At 38.3% G+C, this 17,155-nt stretch overlaps 1 protein-coding gene across 3 annotated transcripts in view; it reads right to left on the reverse strand.

The window, feature by feature from the left end:
• The window catches only part of KIF13B (kinesin family member 13B), a 278,821-nt gene that overhangs the window by 48,844 nt on the left and 212,822 nt on the right, over positions 1-17,155 (reverse strand). For all 3 annotated transcript variants that reach the window (XM_069075652.1, XM_069075655.1, XM_069075653.1), the window contains 4 exons: positions 16,055-16,147; positions 11,848-12,000; positions 11,031-11,108; positions 10,098-10,151 (listed from right to left, as the gene is read on the reverse strand). In XM_069075652.1, coding sequence (XP_068931753.1) covers positions 10,098-10,151; positions 11,031-11,108; positions 11,848-12,000; positions 16,055-16,147 — 378 coding nt within the window. The remainder of the gene's footprint in view (positions 1-10,097; positions 10,152-11,030; positions 11,109-11,847; positions 12,001-16,054; positions 16,148-17,155) is intronic.

Genomic DNA, 17,155 nt, shown 5'->3' on the forward strand with positions numbered 1-17,155 from the left:
GACAAAGATAGAACCTCTAGAAAGTGGTCCCAGTGGCCTTCTCCCAACCCCACCCACTGCCAGTTCACTCAGCACTGCTGAGTCCTTCCTTTTTCATCTTTATTTTGCTTTTTGGAGGGGGGCAGGTAAGGCAATTGGGGTTAAGTGACTTGCCCAAGGTCACACAGCTAGTTTTGTATTAAGTGTCTGAGGCCAAATTTGAACTCAGCTCCTCCTGACTCCAGCATTGGTGCTCTATGCACTGCACCACCTAGCCGCCACTCCCCCCCTTTTAAAAAAATGTTTTTCTTTTTTTTTCCTTCCTTTTTTAGAAGAGGCTAAATAAGCAATGTTGCCACAAGCCTACCCAAACCACGACTAGGAAGAAAAGTTCCCACTGTCAAAATTTTCAGCATTCCATCAGTTTATGCCAACCAGTCATGTCTATAAGCTCCATCCACCTGCCTAGTATAAAGAAAGGTTCCCTAGAAATGGAGTTTCTTACCTGAACAAATCCTAAGCCAAAGATATTCTCCCCACTATTTCTCTGTACCCTACGGGAGCTAAATGAAAACAAGGAATACTGGGAGATTGGCAATGGGTGGTCTGTTTATGCATAGCAATCAGATTTTCAGAACCCAAACTGGAGCTTCTGTCTTGACCAGCCCACCAATTTTATAGGGTCTGTGATCACCTGTGATAAGCAGACCTTTCTCTCCTTTTCAGTGCTGTTGCTGAAATAAGACTAACACATCAAGTGATTTGAACCTAACATACCATCTTTTATTTGACTATGTAATCAGGCTTCCAAACAAGCCTGGGGTGTTTTGCATGTGGCTGTCTATGAAGGAGATGTAGTTCCTAACAGAGAAAACTCTGAAGCAACACTATTTTTGCATAAGGGGTCTGGGAGGCAGATGTGAGCAAGTCAAAGACCCATGGAGAAAGAAGCTGCAGACACACAGGGGAGGGCAGCTCCTCAACATGCCCCTGATTTCTGGCTTGCCTCCCTGGAGACTGGTAGAATAGACCTCCTGAGATGAGATTTAGTGGCTCCAAAGATTATGGCCTGTTTGGGTGATTAATCTGTAAAATGTATCATTTCAGGTTTTTGTGACAGCAAACAGGATGACAGAGTAAGAGGGTAGAGGAAACCAAGAGATTTTGTAGCCCAACTCCTTCATTTTATAGATGGAAAAATGGTACCTCGTGGTCAAATGACTTGTCTAAGGTCACACAGGCTGTAAGTGGCCAAGGCAAGATTCGAACCCAGATCTAGCACTCTTTCAACAGCCCTCTCCTACTATGAACAACTGCCCACAAACTACAGTACGCAGAAATACAGGGAAGAGTGAAGAAGAAACTACTGAAAAATAATTCCCAGGGATCTGAAATTGATTGAACTGCCAGATGTCCATCAACTTAGGGAGCAGGCTGTCTGTTGGGCCATCAGCTCCTGGTGATTTTAGCTAGAGTGTAAAGGATGAGATATCAGTAGGGTGCCTCACCATCTCAAACATAGCTCTGAATATGAGCAGCTCCTTCTCCCAGGTCTTTTTTGGCTTACTCACTTATTGGTGGAAGAACAACACAGAAGGTTGAGAAATGTGAGTCAAGTATTGAGGAAGGGGTAGTGAGGCTTGGAAGCATCAGAAACAGAAAGGACTGTTTCTTTGGATCTAGTTAAACTAACGTGCTGGGGTAAACTGGTTATTCAGGACATCAAATGCACCCTCTACCTCTTATGTCCACTCAAAAGCCTTGGAGAGTTTCAGCAGCTTGGTGAGAGGCCCCACTGAAGCAGAAAACTGAGGGATAAAGCAGTGCCAAGATCCCACCAGCCAAGGAGGTCTTTTACTGTGGAGAGCTGTCCCGAGTAGAACGGCCCTGACTTCCTGAGAGCCTTTCATGCTTGGCAAATAGCTGGACGGGCCAATACGGTGTTATGAGATCTAGGATCCAGAAGGTTCTTAAGGATCTTTTGAAATAAATGACCATTTCTGATCCACCAGGTCTTACAACACTGAGTACAAGAATCTCTTAAAGACGGGGGTAGTAGTACACATCCTATTATTCAAACAGGCGCTTCTAGGCCTATTACAACTACCCTCTATTAACTGTTACATTTCACCTGAGCCAGTTTGCATGCCTCCAGAAGGTCAAATCTGGTGAATATCACCACTTCTGCTAAATGGTTCGAGTCCTATTTCAAGGCAATGGGTAGGAGTCCTGACTGGTAATGCATCACAGGCTCTATGACGATGGCATGATCATAATAATTATCCATTTTCCTATCAAATGAAAAATGCCAGAGTGAAAGTAAGGAAATTAGAGGACTAGATGAACTCTTTGATTTTTTTTTCAAAGATTTCCTGAAGCAATGGCTAGATACAACACAGAGCTATTTCATAAAACGTGCTTCAAAGTAGTGGGTACAGAAGGTAATCTTCCCAGTGTCCCCATAATGATTGGATTACATAGCATTAGTCAACCCAACTCTAGCCCTCCTAGAAAGAGAAGGGAACTGGTAACCTCTGGGCTGTGAGCCTTACAATGTTTCTCTAGTCAGGTCCAAAAGGGCCTGGTCTCGGAGCTTTTTGGGCAGCATGAAATAACTGAAATACTCATTTTCTTTTTTTTTTGGGGGGGGGAGGCTTTTGGGAGAAGGAAGGCAGGGCAATTGGAGGTAAGTGACTTGACCAAGGTCACATGACTAGTAAGTGTTAAGTGTCTGAGTTCACATTTGAACTCAGGTCCTCCTGACTCCAGGGCCAGTGCTCTACTCACTGCGCCACCTAGCCTCCCCTGAAATACTCATTTTCTCTAGCTCAGTGGTGTTAAACTCAAATAGTAACAGGAAGTTACTAAACCATTATAATGGGAATGTAAATTTGTAAGATCTTCCCTGCCCCTAGGCTAAAGTGTACCTGGAGCCTGGGGTGGGAGGCTTGTTTTTCTGTAGATATTTCTTGATTGGCCAGTGAGTCAATAAGGTTGTTACATTCTCTGAGCCAGGAGAAGGCTATATAAGCCCTGATGTGAGGCTTTGTTTTGGGGCTCACTTTGAGAAGTGTTCTGTGATTTGATCTGGATTCTGGGAAGCCCGTTGTCCAGAGGGCCCCCCCCCCTTTGAAACCTAGATGTTGTTTGGTATGGATGTAATGGTTGGACAGTTTGGAAATCTGTCTACTTGATCTGTTTCTCTGACTTGATAATTCTGTCTGTGTATTTTGGAGTTTGGGGTGCTGACCTTTTTCCCCTAAACTAGGTAAATGATACATATCTGAGTGATTAAAGTAAGCTTGTTAACCCATTTTGAGTTGCTTTCCTTTATCAAAGCAGATCCAAGAACCTGTATTGGCAGCAAACCCTGAGGACACTTGGGGTGCTTGCCACTACAAAAGGAAGTTACTAAACCATACATAAAGATACCTGCAGGTTGCCTACTGACTTAAAAATCCAGGAATTAACATTATCTGTGTTCTCCTGTATTTGTCTTCATTGTGTTAAATAGTTCCCAATTACACTTTAATTAGGAACAAGCAACATTTGGGAGTTGGTCCCTGGGCACATGTTTGATACTTCTGCTTTGGGCCAACAATGAATCCATAAAGGTAAAAGAGGTTGGGGGCTTGAATGTTTGAAACTGAAAGAATTAAATGACTGAGATATGAGAAGTGTTTGGTATAGAGATAGGTAGAAAGATAATCTCTTCACACTCTAACCTGTAGTAGCAAGTTGTCTGGGAATGTGTTGGATTTTCCAACTAAACATTGGCCATGGCTAAAGATAAAACTTGATTGATTCTAATGGGGGAGAAGGCATGAGTTTGAGTCAGAAAAGCACTTTTACCTTGCCTAATACAAGTATACTTTCAATAAAGTAGAGGGCGGCCCAAGAGATAGCTTGACTCATAAGTTAGAATACCATCAAGACTAATTTATAAGGACTCATCAACTTCTGGGGCTCCATGACTGAGGAAAATGATGATCAGGGACAGAAGAAGAAAGTCTCCTCAAAGAGCCAATTATGGAGAGGAAAAGAAAGAAAGGATTCTCCTATTGTTCAAAAACAGAAGGTAGAGAGACACGACAGCTAGAAGCAGCCCCCTACCACCAGTGCTAACACTCCTTCAACAAAACACCCTTTTTAGAGAGAAATAAATAGAAAGTCAGAACAGATAACTAGGATAATACATTCTTGTAGGCCAGGGATTATGTTTTCCATTTTCTTATTTCTCATGGGCTAGTTATGCAAGATGCCTCAAAAAAGTATGGAGAATGAAAAAAAGAAATAAACAAAAAGCCAACAGTTAGAGAAAGCAGTGATATATGGAAGTCACACTAGGTTGATATCAAGATTTGTTGTTATTGTTGATCTGTTTAAGGAGCACTGGACTCTTCATTTGGGGTTTTCTTGGCAAAGACACTGGAGTGGTTTGTCATTTCCTTCTCCAGGTCATGTTCCAGATGAGGAAACTGCAAACAGGGTTGTGACTGTCCAAGGTAACACAACTAGTAAGTGTCTGAGACCAGAGTTGAATTCAGGTACTCCTAACTCCAGTCCTCGTATCTGTTGTACCACCTAGCTGCCCCTGAATTTAAGATACCTAGAACCTAGCCTAGCTCTGCCACTAATTTCATATATCAACTTTCAAGGTAACTTTGTCTCTATAGGTCCCAGGTTCTTTATTTATTAATAAGCTAAGTGGATCTGAGTATTATCTTCCTAAAGCTGGGGTTGAAATTCTTCATCTTTATGTCCCCAACAACGAGAATAATAGAACTAGGTGTGTTGTTTGTTAAGCTGAATGTATAGGGTTTTATAGCTTGAAGAGTCTAATTTTATAACTGTCTTCCATCCTCATTTCTCTTCATGGAGGGGTAATACTAATTGGAAAAATGGAATGCTTTCTCAGACCTATATGTGGGTGGCAGGAGCTGGAATGGGAGTGAACTTTGTGAATATTCTTTACATGTATAACAATAATCGTATGCTGTCCAAATCAGATCACTCATTAGTGAGTTCTTCAACTAAAGTTTTACTATAATGCCCTTTTGTGGAATGGAGATGATTCTTAGTTTCTGAAGACAATTTCAGTGCAACAAAATTTTTAGCAGGTTCCACACCAAGCCACAAGGGCTCTGAATTCAGGACTAGTAATGCACTGTTTCTGATCATTAAGCGGAGCTACATTTTTCAAAGTCATGGCCTTAATATCTGCAGCAGGTAGGTGGAATAGTGCATCAGATGCTGGGCCTGGAGTCAGGAAAATCTGAGTTCAAATCTGGCTTCAGATACTTACTAGCTGTGTGACTGGACAAATCACTTACCTTCTGTTTGCCATAGTTTTCCTCAGCTGTAAAATGTAATAACAGTTACTGCCTCCCAAGGTTGTTGTGAGCATCCAATGAGATATTTGTAAAGTCTTAGTAAAGTGCCTGAAACAGAGAAGGCACTTAAAAATGTTTATTACTTTCCCCCAGTATCTCAGAAAAGACTGCCTATTAAGACACAGAGGAAGTTGTTCAGGATGTCAGTTCACAACTGACAAAATTATAGGCACTTGAAGCATTAAATTTTAATTTAGTGAACTAAAAACACTATTATTCCCTCAAATTTTCATACCTGATAGTCAAAGGAAAAAAAGTATAGAGTTTGGAAGGGAAAAGAGAGAATGACTGGCTATTCAGGTTGGGTCTCCTAGCCTGACAGCACCCAGATGGGATGAATTCATATTAAAGGTCTGATCCACAGAAATGCATACTTAGAAACTCAATTTTATTAATATTTTCCATGATCACACTAGGTAACAAATTCACATTAACTACATTCAGAAGAGACTGAAACATACATATATGTATGTACGCACACACACACACATACACACACACACACACACACACCCCTGATTTATTTAGATGACAATAACTTCCCAATGGATCCAATTTTCATACTATTTGGTCAGCACATTATGTTGTCCATAGAGAAAGTCTCTCAGAAAAGACAAGTTAATAGCTGAGACTTGCTTAGTGAATTTATTACCAGGACAAAGGGAGCAAGATGAACTTGAGAGAGATTCAGTCTATAAGCTGTAATAGTTTAATGTACCTTTCTTCACTATAAGGACACACATGGCCAGGGGTAGATGCCCATGTCAACCAATCAAGGAATTCTTACTTTTTGGTTCTCTTTTTTCTAGACACCACAAAGAACATGACTTTTCTGCAAGAGCATCCCTGTCAAAGACATGTTATGACAAAACTGAGCAAATCACAGTTTACCTTTAGCCTTGGTCATCTTAGACTGGTACCTGCCAGTCAGGGTCTCTAAAGATAATATTTTAGGGGTGGCTAGGTGGCGCAGTGAATAAATATAGCACCAGCCCTGGAGTTAGGAGAACCGTTCAAATCCGGCCTCAGACACTTAAAATTTATTGTGTGACCTTGGGCAAGTCACTTAACCCCAGCTGCCCTGCTTTCCCCCTCCAAAAAGCAAAAAAAAAAAAAAAAAAAAGATAATATTCTAGTCTCAGTAGTCTAAGCCCTTTTGTGATTGGAGAGGTGGACATGCTGAGGAAGGACTGGGGAGGGTGGCCCGTCCTCTAGGACCTAATGATGAATACCTTCTATTTAGGTAGCACTTTACCATTTTCAAAGCACTTTGACATACATTATTATTTCGCTAGCACACTGCTATGAAAAAGGCAGGGTAGGGATGAGGATCTTTATTTTATACATGAAAAAACTGAGGCCCAGAGAGATATGATGAAACAGCCATTTAATAATAATAGCTCCCTAAGATTTACGAAGCACCTTAAATAATCTCATTTGTCCCTCTCAAAAGCCTTCAAACAAGGACCAAAAGGTCTCATTATCCTTATTTTAAAGATGAAGAAAAGTCACACAGTTGGAAAGCCCAAAGTCACACAGCAGGAAAGTGGCAACTGCTTTTCAAGCCTAGGCCTCCAGGATCCATATCCAATCATATGATTAACAAATCCCTACTGCAATCTGGGGCAGCAAGGTGACACAGTGGATAGAGTGTTTGGGCCTGGAGTCAAGAAGTCTCATCTTCTTGCCTTCAAATCTAGCTTCAGACACTTATTAAGTATGTGACCCTGGGAAAGTCACTTCATCCTGTTTGCCTCAGTTTCGTCATCTGTAAAATTAGCTGGAGAAGAAAATGGCAAACAACTCCAGGATCTTTGCCAAGAAAATCCCAAATGGGGTCACAAAGCATCGAACAGGCCTGAAACAACTGAACGAACAACAAATGCAATTTCAGCGAGCTGGAAAATTTAAAAATGGTTCTCTGCCTTTCCAAGATGAATTTCTCTTTCCATGGATATTTACTTGGTACTAACTTTAAATGAAAGGAGAAAGTAATAACATAAAGAAGGATAGAAATTTCCTATTCTTCTTAAGAAAAAGTTGGTTTGCTGAAATATGTCATGTTATGACTGTCAATTGCCTGATGTTCATCAAGGATTAGTAAATTAATAAAATACGCTGATGTTGATCATTATTACATACATCGACCATTTAGCAGACTTAGTGGTCATACATAGAATAAAACAATATTGGTTGAGTTTGACACAATGTTAACCATGGGTAAGGAATAATGAGTTGACAACATCTATCTATATAATAGCATAGAGAAAACCAAGGACCTCAACTGGAAGAACTACAAAATGGTAGACACTAGATGGTGACATGTATCAAACACACTGTACAACTTCCAAAGAATGCTCTCCTTTAAAGTAAGGATTCTTAACATTTTTGGTGGCCAACTCCTATGGATTCCCTTTCAGATTACTGTCTTTAAATGTAATACACAGGATTACAAAAGGAAAACACTTATATGGAATTGATTTTTAAATTATTAGATAAATTTTTTTTAAAGCAATCAGGGTTAAGTAACGTGCTCAAGGTTACACAGCCAGGTGTTTCTGGGTGGGTGCTAAGTGTCTGAGACCGGGATTTGATCTCCAGGTCATCCCAACACTGGAGCCGGTGCTCTTACTCACTGTGCTACCTGGCCGCCCCTAGATAAAATTTTTAAAACTCACAGAACCCATTGTAACTCATTAATTCTTTATAAGAAAAGCTGTCCTAGTATGCTTATGCCAACAAATACATTCCAAGCTAACAGTATCACATCATTTACCCTTATTTTCAATTATTTTTGTACAAAGAACCAAAGTTACACATATAGTAACAAACTAGTATAATTGTTCAGGCATAATTTCATTCTTGCTCATAAGTTTTCATCATGACACAATTATTTTATTGTAAACACCAGGGATGGCTATCTTGTTTATACACAATTATACATAATATTTTTAATTGATCACTAAAAAAGTTATTATTCAATCTCAATCACAAAAGGATCTCGAAGGATCCTTGTGATAGAGGGGTGAGAAGTCAGAAAGGAAGAAATATTCAGCAATTTGGGAGAGCAAGCAATAGTTTACCTGTCAGATTTATGAAGGAGGGAAGAATTTATGACCAAACAAGAGATACGAAATGCAAAATGGATCACTTTGATTACATTAAACTGAAAAGTGTTTGTACAAATAAAGCCAATGTAACCAAGATTAGGAGGGAAGTGGATAATTGGGAAAGAATTTTTACAACCAGTGTCTCTGATAAAGGCCTCATTTCTGAAATATACAGAGAACTGAGTCAAATTCTTTAGAATACAAGTCATTCCCCAATTGATAAATGGTCAAAGGATATGAACAGGCAGTTTCAGAGGAAGAAATTAAAGATATCTATAAGCATATGAAAAAATGCTCTAAATCACTATTGATTAGAGAAATGCAAATCAAAACAACTCTGAGGTACCACATATCACCAGTCAGATTGTCTAAGATGACAAAACAGGAAAATGATAAATGCTGGAGAAGATGTGGGAAAATGGAAACACTAATGCATTGCTGGTGGAGTTGTCAACTGATCCAATCATTCTGGAACTATGCCTTAAAGGGCTATAAAAACGTGCATATCCTTTGACCCAGCAATACCACTTCTAGGGTTGTATCCCAAAGAGATCATAAAAGTAGAAGGAAGACTCATATGTACAAAGATATTTTTACCAGTTCTTTTTGTGGTGACAAAGAATTGGAAATCAAGGAGAGGTCCATCAATTGGGGAATGACTAAACAAGTTGTGGTATATGAATGTAATGGAATACTATTGTGCTGTAAGAAATGAGGAACAGACTGACTTCATAATAACATGAAGAGACTTATATAAACCGATGCTGAGTGAGGAGAGCAGAACCAAGAGAACTCTGTACACAATTACAGACACATAGTATCTGTGATGACTAACTTTGATAGACTGGGCTCCTCTCAGCAACGCAGGGTTATAAGATAACTCCAAGGGACTCATGATGGAGAGGGCTATCCACATTCAGTGAAAGAGATGCAGATTGAAGCAAACTACTTGCTTTCTTTCTTTTTTGTTTCGTTTCTTTTCTCATCATTCATTCCATTGGTTCTTTACAACTTGACTAATGTTAAGTGTGAAGGTATTTGTAGAACCTAGATCAGATTGCATGCTACCATAGGGGGGAAGGGAAGGAGAAGGTGGGGGAGAAAATTTGGAACTCAAGAGATTGTGGAACTGAATGTTGTAAACTAAAAGTAAATAAATAAATTTTAAAAATTTTAAAAATTTCCTAAGAAAGACATGAGCTCATATTTTTTTTTAAATGAATGAATGAATAAATAAATGTGCATGTGTGTGTATGTGTGTCCTCACAACAATCTCCTGTGGTACAAAAAGTGCTACCCCACTTTACAGATGAGTAAAATAAGTTTCAGGGAAGTTAAATGACCCAAGGTCACAATACTCATACATTTCAGAGTTGAGATTCAACAAAACCAAGGTCTTCTACTTGCAAATTCAGCCCCCTTTCTACTATATACACATTACATCTCTGCAGGTACTTTACAACAGAATTAAAAGGAGTTGGGAGGAAAGTAAGAAATTAACATGTGAAAATTAAGTATGTAATGTTTGAGATGAAGGTTCAAAAAGGAATGGGTTTATTTTTCTAAAATCTCCATAATAATCCTCTTACTAGAAAAAGGATTATTAAATGCTTACCTTGTTACTACCTAGACTGTATGTCGGAATAAGATCTTGTCGGCTTCCAGAGAGCTGAAAAGATAAAAATAACACCACGAGTGGTTGCTTTTCTATGAACGTGAATTTAATATTCATTAAAAATGTGGGACTGATCGAATATTAGAGTTGGAGGAGATAAAAGAGATAATTTAAACCATTGTTTCATAGCTGAGGAAAAGGCAAGAGAGCTGAAATGCCAAACTTTGAATAAATAGGCAGTAATTAAGCACTAACTGTATGCAAAGCACTGAGCTAAATGCTGAGGAAAAGAACAGAAAAGAAAAATAATCCAGCACTCAAGGATGGCACATTCTAATGTGGGGAGACAAGATATAAAGGACATTTTAGCTGCAAGTCAGATGAAAAGGCCCCATGGTCCTTAGGGTTATAGTGGCAAGACAGACAGTAATTCACTTTTCAATGACTACAATCTTATTGGTTCCAAATATTGAGCCATGTGAAAGGTTGGATACACAGCAAGAAGAGCCTGATTAGAAGCAGAGTTCAAAGGCCTTTATGGGTTACATGAAACTTATGTACTGCTTGATGGCTGATATAGCATTTCCCTCTGACCCTTTGGGGTTGGAAGTACAAGTATTGTTATGCCCATTTTACAGATAAGCCAGGTTAAAAGTCATAGGTCTTTAAGGGGCAAAGTTGAGAGCCAGACCCAGACCTTCTGACTCCAAATTAAGTGTTCTTTCTGCTACAGCAAAAGCTATTATTCCCAAGGGCACATGCCTAATTATTAACAGAGCTAGGATTAATTAGAACCAAGGGTGGCAACGCCTGATCCAGCAATCCTCCAGAAGGAACAGGAGCTCTCTCTCCTTACTAAGGCATCTCACGTTCCATCCCTTCCACATTTTATCTGTTCCCTAAGTTAGAGGAAAAGAACATTAATGAGCTTACTCGGTTCACATTTGGAGAGCTAATACTCCTCCTATTCAGCTTTCCTTTTCCCGTTAGCTGCTCCTTCACAGCAACTTCCTGTGAATTATAAATCCATAATGAAAAAAATTCATAGCAGAAGTATTGCACAGATCAAGTTTTCCCTTTGGCCCACCAGATACAAATGCATATAAAATCATTTAAGTAATGCCCAAAGTACCTAATTACAGTCAACTTTAGACTATTTAGTAATCAATTATATAGTCTGAAGATTATATAAGCCATGTGCTTCTTCTCTCTTCTACTGTTAGCGTTTTGGTCATTTCACTGACCAAAAAGTAGTCAGGAGAAAAAAAGAATCTGAAAGTTACATTTCGATTTTTATTAGTAGTTCCATCTTAAAAGGCTTAAAACTACTAGCTAAAATGAGGTTTAAAGATTACCTAGAGATTTTCTTTATTTGATTCCACTCTTATTAAACATTTCCAAAAATCTGCTTATTCGAGGGACCCTAACTCTGCAAAGGACATTTCTGCTTAGTCAAGATAAGGACACTGTTAAAAATTTTGGACATGGTCAGCAACAGTACTGCCTTTCAAAGCGATCTGAAAACACTTTTCTAACAAGAATCAATGAAATCCTCCTTTCCCACCAAATCCTCTCAGAAGCAATTTTCCCAATGTACCCTATGTTCTGGGAGATTTAGTGGATGACAAGTTGAAGTAAATGTATTTAATTCAGCTAAACAATTGCAATTACAATCATGACCTGCAAGCAGTTTTAAAAAAAAACAAACCAAATCCAACAAGTACTGAGGTAGGTTATTCTATCATCAGACCTGACGAAGACGATCCAAAGTAAGAAGGTTTTCAACAGCCAAGACACTTCGCAAGTATTTTTCAATATAGGCCTCTGAGTCTGCTGAGGCTGGATTTTCAACATTAGCTGCCATTCTTGCTAATGCTTCTCTTTCCTCTGCTCCCTGAGCATCCTGGAAAATGGAAAATTTTTCTCCATTAAAATTAATAACTCCACTGGAGGAACTATTTTTAAAACTTTTTGGTTTGTACAATAAAAGGGATATAAGCACACATAGAAAGTTCTCAAATTAAGTGGAATTATCTTCCAAGAATTTCACCAGTAAGTTAGTTTTCTGTAACTTGAAATATATTTTCTTAGGGTAAAAATGCTATATAATCGGTGTTTAGGTTGCCAAGACAGCTTCAAAAATTCATTTATAACCTGTCATTGAAACGCTTTATATTTTATACTGCCTATAAGTAGATGATATATAGGTAGCATACATGAGAAAACTTCACTGAAATGCTACCTATCTTCAACAATATTAATCTGTTAATTCCTCCCTGTCATTATATAGTATCACATACTACAAAGATATGTAGAGATTTATGGGAGCTAGCTCAGTGATAACACTTTCCTCTAGGGCAGCTGTGGACCTTACTACACAACCAGGAAAAATCTTGGGGAACCTGTCTCTCCGGTACAGAGGAGAAAGGAGCAAGGGAGGGTGCTGAGGAATCCAGGGGACTGAGGAAGCTGAGGAGACAAGGGAGGTGTAATGAAGGAGGCTGGACAGGGAACAGTTAGAAAAGTAGCAACTGGAGGGAGGTAGGTTCATGTTCAACATCCGCCCATATCCCAGGCCTTGGGAGTCTAAAGCTCCAACCCAGGTGTGCTCTGGGGATGCATCTTCTCCCATCACAGTTGCAGGAAGCACTGGCTCTCATTTCGTGGAAACACAGGGACTCAACCACTTAGGAAAACATCTCTCACTAAGTTTTCATGTGAAAATATTCCTTTCCTTTGGGTGTCAGCTGGCCACACATAATGAGAGATGTTTCCCAATCTGGTGTTCATATGCTGGGGAATAAACTTATACTGAAGTACCAGCTTGTTTTGAGCAAATCTGATAAATAATTGCAATGCAGTATTAGTTTCTGAGCAATGTTGAACAACTTTCTCAAAAGAATGAGAGGGAATGTCCCTGAGGTCAGGGAATGCTTCATTTTTGGCTTTGCATCCTTAGCAAGATGACTTGAATATTATAAGACGTTTAACATTTATATTAAAAGGAGCTGCGCTTCTCAAATTTTAACTCCCCTTCCATGCTGATCATGCTGAATTTTTTTTATGATAGTTTCTGCAATGTAGGCCTCTACCTTGTTTTCAATAGCTCTTTCATGGTGTAATGAAATTTATTTTCTCAGTTGGGTTTTCATTTTAATTTAACAAATAATCACATCTAAATTGTAATTAGAATATAAGTTCTTCTTTGGACTTTTCTCTCTTTTTTCACCTTCAATATTTTAAAATGGAGAAATACTATTGTTTGCCAACTTGGGGTTTGTCTACTCATCTTTCATAACAAACTGAATATTCATAGCTTGCCAGTTAGGGCTATGCCATTTATCCTTAAGCAATTTCCCATGTGATTCTTTCCTTTGAAAACCATGTCATGTTAAAAGGAATAAAAACAATTTTAAATAAAATGAAAAGACAGGAAATCTTCAAGTGCAGAAAAAATGAAACATGGCAAAATATCAGTAAAGTTATCTCAGCCATACCTGAACTCTGTATGAGTCTTGGGAAGACACAAAAAGAATGGGGCTCAAGAAATCAATATATGGGCACCAAGATAATCTCAGTTGTTTAAAAACCCATAAATAATCAAGCAAACTGACAATAGTCCAAGAATATCTTTTAAAAGGTAAAGACTTCAACAGAAAGGGTCAATGTGAAAAGCAAATGGGAGGCACTAGGTTTGAGTGAGCTCACTACATACATCAGTTAGCAGGGCTAAATAGTTAACTTTAACTAGACAGAAATGGGGGTTCTAGAACTGAATATCACAGTTCTAATATATTACTTAGAAAGCTATTATGAACTATGGAATATCATCTAATTACACAATCTAAGTACCACAAAAGATCTAACGTTACATTTCCAAATTAAGAAAATTAAGAAAATAAATAAAAATTGCTCAAATGTTAAAATGACTTTAATCAACAAACATTTAACATTTCCTGCAAGTGACATTAAGACTCTTAAAATTTTAAAAAAAAGACACTTAAAAATTTGAAGTTATATAGCTCTTGACAACAACAAAAAATGTTAACAGTTCTTTGCTGACAAATACTGTTAATTAAATCTGTGTTCTCCATGGAACGGTGAGAATTTGTTTTTTCAAAAGAAATATTTAATTTGATCAAATACTAACAAAGCAGTACTCTTAGAAAGAGAATTTAACATTTTCCCCTCCAGGTCTTTTTTTTTTCTGGGTTTTTTTCTGGTCACCCTGCTCTTTTTTCTCTAAATCAGTGGTTCTCAAAGTGTGATCTGGGAACCCATGTCCCCGAGATCCTTTTAGGGGGTCTGTAAGGGTAAACAATTTTCATGATATTAGGATGTTTTACTTCTAACATGGTAAATATTGATAGATATAATCCACAAAAACAAAAGCTCTTTGAGGAAGTTCTCTATAATTTTTGAGAATACATAAAGAAGCCCTGAGATCAAAAAGTTTGAGAACTGCTACTCTATCCACACTATCTCAGTTGGGCATCTCATCAGTTCTCATGAGATCAATGATATTCACTATACTGATGATTCTTGAATCTATACATCTAACCCAAGTCTTTGTCTTGAGGTCTAAGACCTGTCAACAACTGCTTATTGAACATCTCAAACTAGATATCCCAAAGGCCTTACAAACTAAGAAAGTCCAAAATAATTCATTATCTTTCCCTCTAAATTCCTATTCTTCCAAACTTACCTATTACCGTTCAAGGACACCACCATCCAGCTAGTCACCCTGGCTCAGAACCGTGGTGCCATACTCTACTCATTCTCACCAACACCACACGGTCAATGGCCAAATCTTGTTCCTATCTTCATTATACCTTCTTTCCACTCACATAGCTACCATCCTGGTCTAGGCCCACAACACCTCTCACCCAGACTACCACAACAATGCCCTCTTTCGTCTCCGAATATCTCAATATTCTAATCCACCACCATAAATTGGCCAAAGAGATATTCTTAAAGCACAGCTCTGGCCATGGTACCAAAACCAATCTCCTTCAGATTCAATAAACTCCATTTGTTATTGTTCAGTCATTTTAGTAGTGTCTGATACTTCATGACTGCATTCAGGGTTTTCTTGGCAAAGATACTGGAATGGCTGCCATTTCCTTTTCCAGCTAATTTTACAGATAAGGAAACTGAGGCAAACAGTTAAGTGACTTTCCCAGGGTCACATGGCTAGTAAGTGTCTGGGGCCAGATATGAACTCAGGAAAATGAGTCTTTCTGGCTCCAAGGAAAGCACTCTATCCAGTGTATCACCTAGATGCTCCCAATAAACCCCAAAGGTTCCCAATTACTTCTAGAATCAAATATAAGCACCTTTGTTTGGCATCTTAAAATTTCATCACAATAGGACCCTTTTCAGTCTTCTTACTCTCAGTTCTCCTCCATGGATTCCATGATCCAACCATTCTGGTCCACTTGTTCTCCCTCACACATCATGCTCCATTCTCATACTAGCTGTCCTTCCTTTTTAAAGGTTTTTTTTCTCTCCTTACCTCTTGGGATTTCTCTTTTCCTTCCAGCCTCAGGTCAAATGTCATTTCCTCCAGGATCCTCTTCCTGGTCCCTTTCCAATCAAAACCCCCAACTATTAATGTTTTCCTCCCTGACGTTACCTTCCAACAATACTGTGTCTTGTACGTCTATAATTATATCATACTGTCTTTTCCATTAGTATGGAAGCTCCTTGAGAGCAGACTTTTTTTTCACTTTTTTTCCTCTCAGCACTTAGGATAGTAAGTACTTCCTATCTGCTTGGCACACAGTAAGTACTTAATAGATGTTGACTGATTCCTCTAAGATTTCTAAAATGTTTTTCCTCTAAATATGGTTTTTTTCCCCCATACATTCTTGAAATTTTGATTTTGTGATTTTATTACTATTTACTATGATTTCCTTTAAGTATTTGGTAAATTTACACTTTATATGATTACTTACCTCTGGGATGTTGGAGACAATTTCAAAGGTCACTCCACAACCAGGAATGGAACTTCGATGAGACATCTTTTTTAGGAGACTTTGAGCAAAACCCTAGTGGGAAATAAAATAGGAGGTGCACATTTTCCCAACTTGACCAAATTGTATAAACCTTAATCATACAATGTAAAGAATGGAATGTACATTAAATATAAATCATTACATTACTTTATTTCCCCAGCAGGATCTAGTCTATTATTTCTTCTATTTTATTTTGAGGCTATCATGTCTAATAGAGACTGCATGAAATAAAAGTAAAGGTCCTATCTTAGGCACTAGCACATGAGGTAACTAATTGGCTTACAAGATGAAGAGTTTTGCTACAGCAAAACAACCTCCTAAGCAAAATTCAAGCCAGGGCTTGTAATCTTGCACTTTCCTTTCCGGTTTTTCCTCCCAGCACGATGGACATCTTATGCCATGAATATTGACAAGACCGGTCATTAAATTCTTGACCAAAGTAGGATCAGTATGAAAAATGATTTATGAGTGCATGGTCATTGTTTATGCTGACTGTGCTCTTTGCACAGTTAAGAACTGAACTGTTGAATTAATGCATAGATGACTCATTTGAAAATACTGGTAGTAGCATATATCCTAAAGAGGTTAAAGAGATCAGACATGAGTGTAGAATATAGTTAAAATAAATGCTTCTAAAAATGAGACAAAAATAGAGATAAAGAAAAAAGTGAATGCATATTTAACTAATACTGATGACTTGGTGAGGGTGAGAGGAGAGAAGGAAGAGAAAAAACAGATGTGAAATGACCCCACTGGAGCAACATTTCTAAGACAAGTATGAAATTGTCAGGCTTAAAAACACACCAGGACATAAACCTACTGACCAAAACCTTTCTCTTTCCTCAGTTAATTACATTTTTTAAAAAACATATCAGTTTCTCCAAGTACAAAGATATCATTTCAGGGCTTCATTTTCTCAAACAGGATCAGTAACAAAGTCACTACCACTAAACACACAAACAGCTATAGAGTTTTCCATTCTACCAAAAAAATACTGCCCTCTTAGCTTCTTCTATTCTCTACTTAAATGGAATCCAAGTG

The sequence above is a fragment of the Petaurus breviceps genome, unplaced genomic scaffold (genome assembly GCF_028583685.1).
Source record: "Petaurus breviceps papuanus isolate PSGF00001 unplaced genomic scaffold, PetGlider_PUasm1.0 90919, whole genome shotgun sequence".
NCBI lineage: Eukaryota > Metazoa > Chordata > Mammalia > Diprotodontia > Petauridae > Petaurus > Petaurus breviceps.